This window comes from Mustela nivalis (assembly GCF_964662115.1).
Source record: "Mustela nivalis genome assembly, chromosome: 6".
Lineage (NCBI taxonomy): Eukaryota > Metazoa > Chordata > Mammalia > Carnivora > Mustelidae > Mustela > Mustela nivalis.
The window spans coordinates 32778911-32796369 of NC_139025.1; the positions used below are offsets into that span (position 1 = coordinate 32778911).

General features: G+C 49.2%; 1 protein-coding gene across 2 annotated transcripts in view; it reads right to left on the reverse strand.

Moving 5' to 3' along the window:
• Nucleotides 1-1392: 1392 nt before the first annotated feature.
• Nucleotides 1393-17459, reverse strand: part of RAD51B (RAD51 paralog B) — a 681452-nt gene continuing 665385 nt past the window's right edge. The window contains exon 11 of one of the 2 annotated variants that reach the window (XM_082734027.1): nucleotides 1393-1847. In XM_082734027.1, the coding sequence (XP_082590153.1) occupies nucleotides 1765-1847 (83 nt within the window). In that variant the 3' untranslated portion in view covers nucleotides 1393-1764. Of the gene's footprint in view, nucleotides 1848-16288; nucleotides 16396-17459 lie in introns of those variants that run through there. The other variant, XM_082734033.1, reaches the window with a different exon arrangement.

Genomic DNA, 17459 nt, shown 5'->3' on the forward strand with positions numbered 1-17459 from the left:
CCTCCCTCCCTTATTCTTTTTTTCCTTTCTTCCTCCCTCCCTCTCTCTCTTTTTCTCTTGTGAAGAGTTTTATCAAGGGCCAGAATGGTGGGAGGCTTATTCTTAGGGTAAGTGCTTCTCAGCTGGCCCTTCCTCACCCATTCTTTATTTCCCCATCCCCAGGCGATCAGGAGTAGAGGGCACGAAATGACATCAGCAGTAGGGCTGGGGCCATCATAGCTGCTGGGGTGGACCAGCCTCCGATTCTTTGTCTGCCTTGGGAGACTGCTGGGACCTGCTTGAGGCCTCATCTTCTGAGGCTGGATTATGGCTTTAAATGGATGAATTAAAAAATTCCAGGAACAAGCTTGGTCTCAGAAAGGAGCTGGTTAATTCCTTCTGCGAAAATGGAAACCTTGGTCTCCTGATATGTGCAATGACAGGCACCAGAGGAATTTTCCAGTACAAGAGAGGAATGAGTTTTCCAAGGACAGGCTGACTGAGAAAAGCCACCATCTGACCATGTACCAGAATTAGGTAACGCGGCCCCCTGGGATGGCAGAGATGACCAGCTGGAATGGCGGACCGGGAGGACAGTGTCGCTCCCAGCTACCTTCTAGGTGTATCGCTAAGATCTGCCACTGATGGGAATGGTGACTTTGGGACAGCTGGCACACCCGTAATACCATTTCCAGTGAGGAGAAGGGGACGATCTTGACCATTCTGCTTTGGAAGGAGGTGCTGAAAGTAAGAGCTGAAACTAGATGGGTTTTTAGAAATCTGAGACAGAAATGATGTGCTCCAAGGCCTGTCTCTATTCAGCAGCAGATTTTACAGTGGTTTCCTTCCATGAAATCAGTTCTCACTCCCTTTGTCCACTCTCAGGTCCCCCTCTATGTGGGACGCTGTCTGTGAACCAGGCAAACAAAACCCAAATGTGTCAGATCCTTAGCTGTGTTTTTACCAGTTCCCTTCCTTGTCCTTCCACGGGTCTCCTAGTCCTACCCCTGCTCGCTGCGACAGCAGATTTTCACAACTCTAAGGGATAAGGCGCAACAAAAAGGCTCAGGAGAAGGGATGAATCACCCTCATGTTTGAAAACCCACGGAGCAGCTGTTGGGGTTTATGATTGTCCTCTGTGAGCTCCTATCTACTCATTTAAGATCCGTGGTGAAGTTTGTTTCTGGTTAGAAGAAAAATTGGTTTTGGTACCATTGATTCCCAGTGTCAGGTGGGAAGGAAACCTTTCCAAAGCTGTTACTCCCAGTGACTAATTCACCTTGGTGATGTTGCTTAGGACATCAGCTGCTCTGTGCCTCTTGCTTCTTAAGTATCTGTTGTGGGAAGGGCTGAGAAATTTGAATTTCCAAAATAAAATGGAGAATAGACATGGAATAAGAAACAGGAAACCCATTTTCTGGCCTTTAAGACAATTAAAAAAAAAAGATTTTATTTATTTACTTAACAGAGAGACACAGTGCGAGAACACAAGCAGGGGGAGAGGGAGAAGCAGACTCCCACTGAACAGGGAGCCCAAAGTGGGGCTCGATCCCAGGACGCTGGGATGGTATCCCAGGACCTCAGGATGACCTGAAGCGAAGGCAGACACTTAAAGACTGAGTCACCCAGGTGTCCCTTTTTTTTTTTTTTTTTTAAATAATTTTCCCCCCAGTTTTTGAAATAATATACGTTTATGGAAGAAAGTTTGAAAAACTAGAGACCAGGTCGCCTGGGTAGCTCAGTTGGCTGGGCCTCCGACTCTTGATTTCAGTTGAGGTCATGATCTCAGGGTGATGAGATCAGGCTCCGAGTCAAGCTCCTTGATGGGTGTGGAGCCTGCTTGAGATTCTCTCTTGGCCCTTCCCTCCCTGCAAAAAACAAAAAATACTCTATTTTTTAGAAAAAGTCAAGCCAAATCTTATTACTCAAGAGATAGCACAGTTAACAACTTTATACATATTTTTCCAGTTAAAAAATATAGACAAAACTTTTTTCTTACAAGAGTGCTATGTTTTGTCCAAACTGCTTATAATTTGCTTTTTCCTTTTGATGATATGTTGTGAATGTTTTCCCATGAGATTAAGCCTTCTTCTAGCACATACTTTTAATAATGGCCCACTATTCCATTATACAAATATTTGTGTAACTAATACCCTATAGGTGACATTTAGGTTGTGTCTATTTTTTGCTATTTTAAGTAACATAATGTACATGCTGGGACATTAACTCAGGCTGTTTCATTATCCTGATCACAAGTCACGTAGTCCTTCCTCAAGAGCCATTGGTCATTCTATAGGCCAGAGAAACTACATCACAGGTGATTTCATAATGCTTTCTCAGAACACAAGGACAAATTTGATCTACTCAAACAGATTAAGACTTGCAGGTTCTCTTTATTGCACAGGAACACCCACCAATGTAAAATGATAGTTGTGTTTAACTCATTTATTCATAAATGCACTATTTCAGACAAAACACATTCCCTTGTTTGGTTTCCCTTTGACTCTGGTTGCCTTTTGATAGGGAAAGTGAGCTTATTGTAATAGCAGCAGAAGCTTGTAATGAAGAAGGTAAAGCAGGAGAGGCACCTGGAAACATGCATTCTGGGGTGAATCACACACCATTCTAATTCGTACTCTGTGTTTAGTACTTCCGGTGTCACTGTTCTGCTTGGTTGGAGAAAAAGGTCGAGAGGGGAATAACAGAAAGGCTCAAGGCTCCCAGCAAGCCAAAGGGTTAAGAAGTCTTGGCCACTGAGCAAACTCCCAGCTGAGTATTTGGGGCAGAATCTAGGCCACTGGTTCCTGGTTTGAGAAACTCAAGTAGCCCCCTGGGGGAGTGCCTTACGTGCCTCCTGTTTCCATATGGCTGGCACTTTAGACTCGCAGGAAGGCCCAGAGGAAACAGGCTGCCAGCTGAAGGGGCAGGTGCTTCATGCCTGGGAGCTTGGTCTGGGTGGGGAAGATCAGCAGAGTCACCCCTATGCCATCACCCCTTCTCATCCCAGTGGCCCCATACACATCTTCAACAGTCATTGGAGGACAGGATCGCTAAGGTAAACATTCTTACTTTAAGGCAAAGTCTAGACCCTCTTGCCATCTCTGAGGACTGAGGTTTCCAGAAGACTGGTAGAGGGAGAGAAGGAATTCAAGGGGGGATGGCATAGGAACACACATGATGGCTGAAATACGCAAAGTGTGAGAAAATAAAAATTGGCAGGGGTTGAATGGCGGCGGCACAAGTGCTCACATCCACTCACCCACTCACTCACTCACAGTTGAATGGGGTTTCTGGGAGGGGAAATTGTGATCTTCAATGTCTATAAAAAGCCCTGGAGTGAGCTCTCAAAAGAGAGTGAGGGTGGGGAGATGGGGGATCCCAAGATTCCTGTCAGGCAAACACGTTTGTCTGTCCTCCCTTCTCAGCTGCTCTGATATGTCACCAGACACCCTTGCCCAGTCTGACAGTCCCATGGCCACACACAGCACCCAAGTGAGCCATTCCTTTCCGCGCTGCTCCAGACCTGGCTGATGAACTCAGTCCTCTCCTCTTCTAGGAAAGTAGGCCGAGCTTCTAGGAAAGATTTACTACAACAGAACATAGCCACCTTCTACCACCTCCCTCAGCTAGCCTGGTCTTTCTTTTAGGCTGGAGATGGATGTGCGGGAAGTTTATGCAGAGGATGATGGGAATAGATACATATTCCTGCCCTGGGTGACCAAGGAGCTGGGCAAAGGCAACAGGAGCCTCTCTTCATGCCCACGACTGAACATCATGGTGCCACATAAATGCCAGCCCAGAGAATTCCCTACCTCCAACCTGAATCTTGGCCTCTGTTCATTAAGAAGAAACATCCCCATGCTCACTTGCCAACCTTTTAACAGAGCATGTGAATTCCCTCTCTGTCCCATCAGATTTCATCTCTCTCTCTCCTGGAAGCCTACGGGGACAGGTCCTCACTGGTTCCTTCCACAGTTTTCTTCTCCCTACCAATGGGACAACTTGGCCCCTACCTGCAGCCTCAAGGATCTCATGTGATCATAGGCTGATGAGAGCTTAAAAGTCAACCCAGAGAGCTCGCCATGGGGAGGCCCAACTCTAAGGGCATGTCGAAACAGTTCTGTGGGATGGACACTGTTATCCCCTTTTTCGAGGTGATGATACTTAGCCCAGAAAGGTTCATTACTTTTCCTGAGGTCACACACATCGTGAGTGGCAGAGTGAGGATTTGAACCTGGCAGCTTGGCTCTGGAGTCCTGCTCTTAAGGCCATATTGCAGATGGAAATAAATTAGCACTGTTTCTACCTGTCCTACTGCTGTCCCAGATCTGACCTTGGGCCCTGGTCTGACAATAGGGTTCTCTCTTCCTCCTGTGCTTGGGCTCTTACTTTAGCGACTTCCTGGTATGCTCATCTCTATAGGATATCTTAGGATACCCTATTTTTACTGTCCCTCATTTCAAGTTCTGAAATCCCACCCTAAGCCCATGCTGATGACCTTGCTGACAGATCGCAGACAACAAGATTGAAGTCTTTCTTAACTGTGGGTCCCACACAGAGCTCTTAGCACAGTGCCTAACCCACAAGAGGTGTTCCATTTATATTTGCTGAGGGAAATCAGCGTCAAATGATCGGTGCCTCAGTTTCCTCATCTGTTCAATTAGAGCATCATAGAGTTTTGTGAGAATGAATTAAGTGAATCTATGCAAAGCTCTTGGAACAGTGTCTGGCATGTGACAAGTACTCTATAAGACTAGGCAGTGCTATTTTTTTTTTTTTTTTTTTTGTATATACAGGTGGAAGGTCATTCTGGTGAAGGTTTTGGGCTCTGGGTCAGAAGCCGGGATTCGAATCCTATCTCTGCCACTTCTCAGAGTTACGATCTTCAGCATTTGACGTAAATGTTTCCATACTTGTTAGCCCGTTTAAAAATTGCATAACAATACTTGTACCTCCCAGGGTTTTTTGAGAATTAAGTGAGATAATATTTACTAAGTGCCTGGCACAGAGAAGGATATCACTACATGATAGCCAAAAATGTTTACTTATACTATTGTGAGTATTTTACAACTGAGATACATATATTCAAAGCATTTTGGGGTCACTCAGTCTTCTCCTCATGACAGATTCCTACCTTTTTTTTTTTTTTTTTTTTTAATATAATGATTCCACAATTCTATACATCACTCAGTGCTCGTCAGGACAAGTGTATTCTCAATTCTCTTCACCCATCTCACCCATTCCCCCATCTACCTCCTCTCTGGTAACCACCATTTTGTTCTCTGTGGTTATGAGTCAATTTTTTGTCTCTCTCTCTCTCTCTTTTTTCACATGTTTTGTTTCTTAAGTTCCACATATGGGGAAATCCCACAGTATTTGTTTTTGACTGACTTATTTCACTTAGCATTATACCCTCTAGCTCCACCCAGCTGGCTGCAAACAGCAAGATCTCATTCTTTTTTATGTCAGAGTAATATTCCGGTGTGTATATAGACCACATCTTTGTTATCCATTCATTTGTTGGTGGACACTTGGGCTGCTTCCACAGTTTGGCTATTATAAATAATGCTGCAGTAAACAGAAGGGGAGATGTGTCTTTTAAAATTAATGTTTTCATGTTCTTTGGGTAAATATCCAATAGTGGAATTACAGGATCATACGATAGTTCTGTTTTTAATTTTTTGAGACGCCTCCATACTGTTTTCAATAGGGGTTGTCCCAGTTAGCATTCCCACCACCAGCGCATGAGGGTTCCTTTTTCTCCATATTTTCACCAACACTTGTCTCTCTTTTTTTTTTTTTAATTTTAGTCATTCTGACAGGTGTGATGTGATGCCACATTGTAGTTTTGATTTGCATTTAATTTTGTTCATTATTTCTTTCACTGTGCAGAAGCTTTTTATTATGATGTAGTCCCAATAGGTGTTTTGCTTTTCTTCCCCTTGCCTCAGGAGACTTTGTATCTACAAAGAAGTTGCTACAGTTGAAGTCAGAGACATTACTGCCTGTGCTTTCTTTCAGGAGGTTTTTTTGTGTGTTTTTTGTTTTTTGTTTTTTTTGTTTAAATTTCAGGTCTCACATTTAGGTCTTTAATGAATTTTGAAGAGTATTTTGAATACATTTTGTGTATGGGGTAAAAATGTGGTTCTGTTTCATTCTTTTTTTTTTTTTTTTAAGATTTTATTCATTTATTTGACAGACAGAGACACAGGGAGACAGAGGTAGGCAGAGAGAGGAGGAAGTGGGCTCCCTGCCGAGCAGAGAGCCAGACGTGGGACTCGATCCCAGGACTCCGGGATCATGATCTGAACCGAAGGTAGAAGCTTTAACCCACTGAGCCACCCAGGCGCCCCTGTTTCATTCATTTGCATATAGCTATCCCAACGCTATTTGTTTCCCAACACTATTTATTGAAGAGACTGGCCTGAGTCCCAGGTGCCTTTGACAGGGACAGGCCCTCAGATGACGACTTGAGTTCTCTGGGCTTTCTTTGCTGTGGGAACCAGACTCTGAGACAGGTGACCCCAAACCCTGCAGGGCAGGCGAGCGTGAATACGCCGAGATGCAGGCAAGCTGGGTGGGATTGTAGGTGTTGATGTGACGAGTGCCCAGACTGGTTTCAAACTCGTGACCTCCCCACCAAAGACTGGTTTCATCTTGTAACAACTGTCAACTTGGCCCCACCTGAGCCTCTGTGGACTGGCCGGCCGGGGGAGTTTGGAGAGATACAGAGCCTTAGGAGCCTCCCCTCTCACTCCCATCCCTCAGCCCAAACCTTCCCCGACACACAGAGCCTGACACACAGCGAGGCTCCTCAGGTAACGGGCCAGAGACTGAGGCCAGCAGGAACTTTCGGAATCAGCATCTGGGAGGACACACCGATCGGCTGTCCCGGGGTGACCTGTGTGGGGACAGGCAGGGGATGAATGTAGAGGTGAGGGTGGAGGCAGAGACAGGGACAGAGGCTTCGAATGGGGCTAAGTCTTACGTGAAATGTCAGTGCCATTAACAGATACACACCACGAACCCAGATCTGAATGCGTCTGGAGTGTGTGTGTGTGTGTGTGTGAGAGAGAGAGAGAGAGAGAGAGAAGAGAGAGAGAGAGAGAGAGAGAGAGAGAGAGAAGAAAGAGAGAGAGAGAGAGAGAGAGAGAGATTTGAAGAGCTAAGGAAAAAGGGGGAAGAAATGAAAAAGAAAAAAAATAAATAAAAGTCCTTTCTTTCCCTGTAACCATTAGAAAGAAAATGAAGTCCAAATTGCGTTCAGGGCTGTTGGGACAGAGGAAGAGAAGCAAGAATGGAAAAAACAGGCCATAAAGATGCCAGGGCTGCTTAAGCAGAAACATCTGTTGAAGTCATAAGACTCGGGCCTGGTCAGGCTTCTAACAAACCCAGGAAGAGGAGAGTGTGTGCTGGCTCAGGGCGATCCTCGTCCGCCCCGTGCAGGGCCCCTGGGACCGGCATACGTGCAGAGCAGATACCTTCTCCGGGGCTCTGCCTGGGCCCGGGCTTCCAGCGGGAGAGGAGGGGGGGGGGGGAGGCGTTCCCAGGTCAGGAGCCGTTTGGAGCATGTATTTATTTCAAGCTTTAAATTCACTGGGACAGCCTGGGGAGCCACATGTGTCAACCCCTGCCGCTAAAGAAAGAAAAAAAATGAAGGAGGGGGGAGGAGAGGGTTGGTTGCTGACCTGCAGGAGTGGGGAGGCTGTGAATGCTATTTGCAAATGGGGACGCCACTTTCTTGTTTCCGATTTTCCACCTCAGCCAACGGCTGAAGGCTCTGGTCTTCGAATAGCTACACGGACCTCAGCTAATGCGGAGTGACCACACTGCACTCTCCGGGCTGTGCTCCTTCCAGGCATCCCCTCATTTAATCTTCCAGCTCCCTGTGGTCTCCGGGTCCCCACAATGGGTAGAGACTTGCATGGCCTCTTCCGAATTGCCCTCCTAGGAGGAAACTGAGGCTTAGCCAGGTTAGACGAGTCGCCCCGGCTGGCCCGGGAACCAGCCAGCACACTTCAAGGCACACCCGGGAGCTGTCCCTCTCTCTGTCTCCCAGAATGAATTAGAAAAGCAGCGTCAGCCAAGGGCCACTGGTGGGAAAGCAGCTGGGAAAATGAGCCCAGCAGCCATGTGCTCACGGCCCCAGCGGGCCTCTGCGGCTTGTGTGTCACTGTGCTCTGTCACCTCAGCCCGGGCAAGAAGAGGGAGCTATGGCTGGAAGAACAGGCCATCACAGAACAAAGGGAAGTCGGTCAGTGCTCCCCCCAACCCCCAGGGATGGAACGCTATCGTCTCTCAAGGAAATGCAGAGACGGTAAAAGAAACGAAATCCAGAGTCTATATTACTAGCTTGTGGGAAATGGTCAAAGTGCCATTTGGAAGGCTCCATTCCCAAAGTCAGATGCTGTGTGCATCTCCTCTTCCTAGAAGTCCCTCCTCACGACCTGGCCTTGCCTGTCGGTTCAGTCATCTCCTTCTCCTACCTCCATCCTACCGCAAGGGCACCTCTCCACCCTCGCCTCACATGGGGGAACGGGGGGAACTGGATAGGAAAGGCTACAACTGTTGGCTTGGGGGTTCATGGTCAGGGGGCTATGAATCCTTTCAGAAAATACAGAAGTGAGACAGCAAGACTTGGCCAGCGGAAGAAGCCAGTGATAATACCATTCCCTGAGCCACCAACTCCTTGCTGCTAACCTTTACTCGGTCGGAGCCTCCTGGTGCCAGGCCTATGCCTTGTGTCACCCCTTTAGGATAGGTAATATCACCTCTGCTTTCCAGGTGAGGAAGCCAGAGCTCAAAGAGGATGTTTCTGTGCCTAATGTCACCCTGTTACCGAGTGACAGAGCTGGGATTAAAATCCATGCAGTCAGAGATGGAAGCATTTGTATGTTCTCTCTTGTGCTCCAGAAAACTCCAACGTGCCTCCAAACACCCAGCTGTCTGGTTAAAACATTATTTCCTGATTAAGGAGCCATCTTAGACCTGCATCTGCAAGGCGATGGCCCCGCTCGGGTCCGGGACCAGACTTTGAGAAGCGAGGATGCACACCCCGAGGGCTTTCTCCAGCCACGCTATCTGTGCTGTGGGGGCTGGCACTTCTCTGACTCCCCGGTAGCTCTGCCACCAGAGCAGACGGAAAAACCACCCATGCAGCCCAGTCAGCGACGGCGATGCCCTGGTTACTGCTTGGTGTTTCTTGCCCTCGCCACCCCCCCCCCCCTCCAAAGCAAGCAGAGTAGAAAAACCCCACCCAGCTTTAGGTAGGAGAGACTGGCAGGCCCAGAAGCGGATGTCAGGGCTGCCCCTCCACCCCCACCAGGGGCTGGGATAAGACTTTGATATGATTCTGTATCTCGGGGAGGGGGGGAAACTATGTGATGAAATCTCCCCCAGTTGGCCTCTCCCACGAGCTGACAGGAATTTCCTGTTCAAACCAGCAGAGGAACTCGGGTTTGCTTCTCCAGGGCTGATCTTGGTGGGAAAAGGCACAAAAGAACAAGAAGGCAGAAGCTGCTTTTTTCCTGAGCCCAGATGCCTTGGGGTCCCCGTTCTGCTCCATTGGCAGCTGGGGGAGGGGTCTTCTGTGGCTTCTCAGTTGCAGCCCTTGGGGCTGGCTCCAGGGCTCTGAGCACGAATCTCTCAGGAAGGCTGGAGTGACCTGCATTCCACAGAAAGGAGGGGCCCGGAGAGGCTCTGGCTCAGGTTTGCCCAGGAGCACAAATACAGGCTAGAAAGACAACCCAGGAACCCGGCCCCCGCAGCCAGCCCCCTGACAGCACTCCTTTCCTGTCTTTCAGCAGAGCCCACTGAGGGCCTCCTAGCACAGGTGCCCAGCTAGCTTTGCTCGCAGCGGAGGCCGGGATTCCCTGGCTGTGGCCCCGTGGAGATCGGAGTCAGGGGATTGGATTTTTAAACAGATCTCTGGAGTTCCATGGAGTCTGTGCCAAGAAGGGGGAGTGTCTGCATTGCAAGCGTGTGGGGTGGGGGGATGGTTACCAGCTCTGGGCCCATAGCCCCTCCCTGGTGGCCCAATCATGCCTCACAGACATGGGTCTCCCCGTCTCCTCTGGTCAGCTGCCTCCTCCCCTGACACCGCCCTTTCAGGATCCACTGTACATGTGGGCGTGGGGTTGTGGGGGGGGACCAAAGACCCACACGGGCTTATGCACCGGTGGGCATCTGGAACGTATCAGCATGACGACTGGTGAGGTCGTTCCTTGGAAACTCTGCAAATGTTTGCCTTGGTCAAGAATAAAGGTGTATGTGGAGGGGAAAGGTCAGGTCAGCCAGGGAAACAGAGGAAGGGCTGGAAGCGGATGCTGCTACGGTCTGGTTACCAGGGGTTTCTTAGCACCAAAACCCCAACAGTCTGCGCCAATGGCAGCCTTTGGAATGGGACAACGGTGGCTCTATCCCTCCTCACCAGCCTTAGAGAGTCCGGATCGCAGCTTTTTTCCTCCTTAATGATCTGCCATTCCCCAGGCTAGGAGGTGATGGGGTGCAGGGGTGGGGGTTTGGAGGGGGACTGATTGCAGCAGATTCACTCTTAAAGGAAAAGCCTAACGTGGCGGGATGGGGTCTGCTGCGGATGAGCGGTTGCCTTGGTGACGCTAATGAAAAGCAGGCCTGGGCGAGGTCCCAGAACCCCCATGGGCTGAGTTATCTTCCCCTCTGCCGCTCCCCTCGCCTCCCCACCACCGGCCTCAGATCAAACTCCCCGAATATTTATAAAATCTCAACCAGAAACAGAGAAAGTCAGCCGCCCAGCCAGGCGTCTGCCCACGTCCTTCCGGAGCTGCTCGGGTGACAGTCTCCAACGTGCCTCATTATTCTAGTTTTCTTCCTTGCAGGGAGCAGGGTAGCCAGAGCAGGAGGGGGAAAAGAAAAAAATGTTTGCTCTGCCCTATTCTGGCTGGTTTTTGAGTTGGGGAATTTACTTGGAGTTTAGGGGCCTTATTTTGGGCAGGTCCCTGGGCCACTACCTGCTCTTCTGTCCCCAGTCTGTTTCTTGCATGCTCCAGCCGAGACCCTCCACTTTGTTACTGCTTGGCTGCTTACTCAGCCCCTTCCTGCTGTGGCCTACCGGCTTCTTGTCAGTCCCTGGGAATGTCAGAAGCGACACTTGTTAAGATGAGAATCAGGGCTTCCAAAGTGAAAATGCAAGGGATTATGGGGATTGGTAGCAGGAGGAGCCAGCCCCCTGGCCATGGCAGAGCAGGAATTGGTCTTGTTCTCTCTGGAGAAAAAGGGAGACAGGAGGGAATTTGGGCTGGCCTGAGAAAATCTGGGTGATCTCTGATAATCACTCCTTTCTGGGTGGTTATTAAAGCGGAGAGCAAAGAACTTGAAAAACAGAAGGTATACAGAAGTGGGCTGCAGCTCTGACTCTGTCCTGCCAGTCAACAGGGAGGCACCGTTTCCCATTCCATGAGTGTATCACGTGATCGTCTTTCATGACTATCCCATCCTTTGAGTGACAGAGACTTCCGTGTGGAGAGGCAGCGGGGGTTCGTGGGGAAGTGCCAGATTGGGTCAAGAGGGCTGAATGTGATTCTTGCAGGTTCAGCCTGGCTATGTTATAAAACCTTTCTCTCTCTTGGTTTTACCTTTAAAAAAAAAGAGGCTTGGACTGGGTGGTCTTTAAGACCTCTTCCAGTCCCGTGATCTTTATATAACAAGCAAAGAATAATAATGTCGTATGTTGGGGCGCCTGGGTGGCTCAGTGGGTTAAAGCCTCTGCTTTCGGCCCAGGTCATGATCCCAAGGTTCTGGGATAGAGCCCAGCATTGGGCTCTCTGCTCAGCAGGGAGCCTGCTTCCCTCTCTCTCTGCCTGCCTCTCTGCCTGCTTGTGATCTCTGTCTGTCAAATAAATAAATAAAATCTTAAAAAAAAAAAAAAACTTTGAAAAGAAAAAAAAATGTCATATGTTATCAAAGACTACCATGAACATAATTCATGTGACTAAGCGTGGGGTCCAGGTGGTAAATAATACAGGTGAGAAAGCTGGGGGAAGGATTAATGGAAGGTACTGGGAACCTTTCATGCGGGGGGGGGAGCTTCAAGTGTCTCTTGAAGGATGAAAGGGATTGGGACAGAAATAAGGAGCAAGTTGAGCAGATTTTGGGAGCAGGGGGAGGAGCTTGGGGGAGGAGGTGCGGTAGGTGGAGTCAAGGTAGGTGCTGGGAAACACGGGAAGGTAAGGTCAGTAAGAGGACTGGCCCTCGCCATGGGGGAGGACTGTGAGTGTAGGAGAGACAGAGGCTCTCCTGGTTCTCTGGAGATCAGTGGACCTGCCTTGAGTGACTCCCATCAACATGCAGCAGGGAGAGGTAAGAGGAAACCAGGTTGGTAAGTAGAGGTCAGAGCCCTAGGCCACTGGCTCCTGTGGCCTCAAGGAGGCTTCAGGGTCTGGCTGAGGGATCTGACTCCTCAGAGAGAGTTTTTTTGTCACCTTTCTGCCGAGGAGGCCAGCCAAGTGGCATAGGCGGGCAGGGATTAAAGTCAGCGAGTGTGAGAGGAGGGAAACAAACTCCCTACTGTGTCAGGAGTGTGAGACCATGATACCTGAATGACCCCGAGGCACGAGGTGTTGGGCAAGAGGCCCAGCCTGGGACAGGGAGATGCTGGGCATCCTGAGGACTCTTCTAGGAAACCTATGGGGCTCTTCCTTCTAGTATTCACTGGCTTCTCTCACTCCCACTAGGCCCTGGCCTCAGCCTAGTGATAAGAGTGGCCCACACATCAGGGAGTGGCTCTGGCCCTCCTCCAGCTATGGCCCAGCAGCCATGGGCCAGGTGTTCACACATGTTCATGGGTTCGAGGGCCATTTTCCCAAGAGTCACCCATGTTCTGCTGCTGGACCTTGCTTCAGGTACGGCGATGCTCATGTCCCCTTCCCTGTTCCCCAAGCTTAATCCTAATGCCAGGGTGGGACTCAAATCTAAGTCTGTTCTACCAGCCAGAGCGGACCGCCACTGGTGTGCACACCTGTGGACCTCAGCGGGATGACTAAGGGGTGGCTTTGGGGTGGATGTGGATGTGGAGCTGGGATAGATGGGCTGGGTGTCATGTGTGTATGCTCAAGGTGCATCCTAGCGCCAGTGGAGTCAAGGAATGAAGCCAGCCCAGGGCTGGTTCTCCTTAGGCCACTATACTCCAGTATGAAACTCCAAGGAATCCACCAACTAAATTCAAATTTCACCTTCAGAATGCCATGAAGGTATACTTGTCAACTTATGAGAAGGCAACATATTCTATTTAATAGTTTATTAGCTTTATTTACAACTTTCATATACTTAGACATACAGAAGCTGGCTTCCACTGTATTCTTACCTGGACCTCCAAAGTGAGGGGAGTCTACATTTCCTAACCTAACCCATTTTACAGCCTGTCCTCTGACTTATATGATGCTAATGGTCACCTGGTCTCTGAAGAGCTCATGCCCTTCTGATAAGCCTACAGGTGCCTCAGGCACACATGATGGGCAAACCCAGTGGACCCAAGACCTTGGCAAATCACCCCACCCTGCAACTGGTTCCAGCAACATGGCGGCCCAGAGTCGAGGCCTGCAGAGGGCCCTATACGCTCCCAAATGTGTTTCTTTGGCTTTGATCAGCCCATGAAACTCGGGGTCCAGTGTGGGCAGGCAGGGCTTGCTCACAGGAAGGCAGGGTGGGGTCCTGTGTGATTCTGAGGGAATCTGCAAGATCTCCTTGGCTTGCCAAAATACCTGCTCTCAACCCACTTCCTCTGCCTCTACCAGTGAAGCCTAAAGTTTCTTTATAAGTGCCAAAGCCTTTCAGTCACTTCCAGGTCTCAATTCCATGCCTTTGCCCCAACTCTTATACTCTGAAAACCTTCCCCACCCCATCCTAGAGGCAGACTGCTTGACAAAGAAGGTCCTGGTCAGAAGTGACCCATCCCTTCTCCTTCAAAACCACACTGTCATTGCAACTACTCATCTAGAAGTAATTTATGCTCATGGCAAAGATCACACATCTTCCAGAAGGGTAGAAGCTTCTGGGCCCAGTTGCCCTTTTCCAGAGATGACCACGGAGACACAGTTACTTGTTTCCCTTGTAGGAATAGTCTGAGCATACCCAAGGCTAGATCTTCTTGGCATTCCCATCCGTGACTTGAGATCTCCAAGGGAAATGATATGGAGATGAGAACAGAGTCATGCCCAGAAAGAACCTTGAGGAAATGGGCCTGATTGGAAGGGATCAAGAGAGACAAATGACGATGAGATGGAAGCAGAGATGTCAAAGAGGGAGGGAAGGAAGGTGGAAGAGCAAAGCATCGTGGAAACCGTGAGGGAAGGCACGGCTTCACAGATGCCATGACAGAAGACGGTGGAAGGTGTGTGTCAGGGACAGCAGAGGGCTCAAGAGGATGAGAACTAAGAACAAAGTCCCTGGGGTGATTGAGGGAGTTGTTCAGTGGAGCTACAGGGGCAGAAAACCACCCACATTGGTAATAGTGTCTTCTCTACACTGGTCACGGTTCTAAGTGCTTCCCACACATCAACTCACTGCATCCTGACAAGAATTCTCATCTGCAGATGAGCGAACTGCGGGGCAGAGTGCTAAGTATTCCAAGGTCACATGGATAGAACAAGGCAGAGATGGGGTTGGAAGCCTCTGAGACAAATGTAGTGTAGGTCAGTACACTCTACCCAGATCATAGCTGGTCTATGAGCAGGATGTGAAGATGTGGTGCCAAGTGGTGGGGCCTCCCTGACATAGCTTCTGCCATGTCCAGAATTGCCCATAAAGTGTCCATGTCCACCATCTTCCAGAAGACTGAGACTAAGGAAGAAGAGGAGGTAAATTGAAAAGGGAAATGAAATGAGAGGATCCTGGAGACCGGGCCCCACCGTGTCCTGGGATAGAGGTAGCGAGCAGAGGCCTCTGAAAGGGTAGCTCAAATGACTGCTCTACAGGAAATCAGTGCCTCCTGAGATGGCACCTTTCTTTCAAAAGCTTCCCCTCAAGGCTCCACGCTTGCCCTGTTGAACACTTTCCCTCTCCCCAGTCTCCAGTCCCTGCCGCCACCCACTCCCAGTTCTCTTCCACCTCCTCTTCCTGGGGAGATGGTCTGGAAAAGGCCCTTTGTGGATCCCTGGGCCCTTGCCAGTGGGGGCATGGGCCACATTTAGCAGCCAGGAGCATTTGCTCCCTTGCATTTTCTCTCCTGTTTGGCCAGCCCGATCAGAAAGGATGTCTGCGGGGACCAGAAGTCGGGGTCAGAAGTTGTGTGACACACAGCAAGCCCAGTTCTATCTAGGCTGATTTGGGAGTTACTGGTGTGTTGAGATATCATGCAAATAGATTGCTAGATAAGATACAGAAAACCCAGTGCAATTGGGATTTCGGACAAACAAGGAATAATTTCTGAGCATAAGTATGTCCCAAATATTTTATGGGCCATATTTACACTAAATATATACATGTATTTAGTATATGTATACACACACACACACACACACACACACACACATATCACTGTTTATCTGAAATTCAAACTGAAACGATGTTCTCTATTTTTATTTGCAAAATCCGGCAATGCTACCCTCAAACACAAAGCTATAGTCTGGCTCCCAGGACTCTGTCAAAGAGAAGGCCGGGCAGTGCTATGCCTTTGATCTAGTGGACCTGCTTAAGTCCTTGTACTCCAGGAATAAAAGAAATCTCTGAGCTGCCTTGGTTCTTTGTCTGAGAAGCTCAAGTGCTAAGTTAAGAGGTCCCTCCCCCAGCCCCCTCTGCCTACATCTCCGTGGGTGGTAACCACAGAGGGGCAAAGAGGGGAGCTTGGTGATTTGGAAGCAGCTGGACAAAGGTCTTGAAACAGAAGGCCGGGGCTCGTTCCTCACATGGGAGGCTCTGAAGTGACTTGATCTTAGACTTGAATTCTCAAGGTTGAGGAAGGCTACTCATGCAAGGGGAAATTGGTGGTGGTCTCGCCGGAGGGAAACCAAGCCTACGACCCAGATCACTGAATACCTCACTACGTCCAAAAGCTAGGGAGGACCGAACACAAACCCATTAGATATCCCTCAAGTACACGCTCCTCTCCTCCTGTCTCTTGTCACCCCTGAATCTGGGACGGCACATGGATTGTGACACAGTGCGCAAATCCAGACCACTTTCCTGAACGACTTTGTGAATTTTGGTTTTCACAATCCTGTGACCTACTCTTCCCAACTTGGTCTTGGAAGAAGACACTTCAAGGTCTTTTCCCTACGAAGTAATATATTTTTTTGAGGAAAGAGATTATCAAAAAACATTCAGGACCTGGGACTTGAATATGAAGCTCTGTTTGTTTATTTTTAACAAACTGTGTAGCACGTCTTGCATGAGGTGAGCCAGTAGGTTACGAAAATCTCTGTGAAGGCTGCCATGTCACACCATCTGCGGAGGGAAATTACTTTACTCATTTTTTGCTTAAGTTGCTTTCACCACAATTAACAATGAGATCTAACAGCTATAGCCACATTCTGCCCTGTGGGCAGCAACATGTTTGATGCCAAACACACATCACAGAATCAGGAAGGTCAGTGTGTTTTTCAGGAGTTTGCCTGATGGAAATGAGCCAGCTTGAAGTCCTACAAAGCAGCAGGCACACCCAACCTTCCCTCTGAGTTACAATAATCCAGGGAAGAGATGATGGTAACTTTGACCAATGAAGCAGCAGTCAAGGTGGTAAGAGGTTGTTGGCTTCTGGACTTATTTAGAAGAAACTGCCAACAGGATTTGTTAATGGGTTCGGTGTGGGGTGTGAAATCCCCAGAGAAGGCAAGGATGATTTTGAGACTTTTGGCCTGAGCAGTGGAAGGATGGAATTACCCTTTACAGATATGGGGAGGTTGAGAGAGGGGCTTGTTGGGGGAAGTGAATCAGGAGTTTGATTCTGGATCCGCTCGTCTGAACATGCCCAGTAGCTATCCCAGTGGTGGTGTCAAGTGGGCATTTGACTCTGCTGCTGGAATTTAGGGGAGAGGTGCAGGCCAGAGATTCAGTTTGCAAGCTGTCAGCAGGTAGATGTCATATCAAGCTGTGAGAGGATGAAATCATGAGGAGCGAATGAAGACAGAAAGGGGGAGAGGACTGAAGGTGGAGCCCTGAGCTCCTTCTCTGCAATTTACCAGCAATGCTGAAGAGCCATGCTCAGCGTTCTGTGGCCAATCAGGTCACCCACGGCAATGGCTGGTTCTTTTCTGGGTTCAGGTTTTCCAACTCAAGAATAGGCTTAGGAGTGAGTGATGGTTATAAGGTGGGTTGCAGGCCTGTTCTGTTGGACCCAGAAGAGGTATTCAGGGAGACGGGCAGAACTCGGTTCCCCTATAACCAAGTTTCTACCTAGCGAAGCAGGCCAGGAGACTAGAGACACGCACAGTGGGAGCCGCTATGAGAGCATGGAAGCCGGGCTACATAGATGGGAGATTTTGGTTGGAGACGGTGGTGTGCTGGGGCTC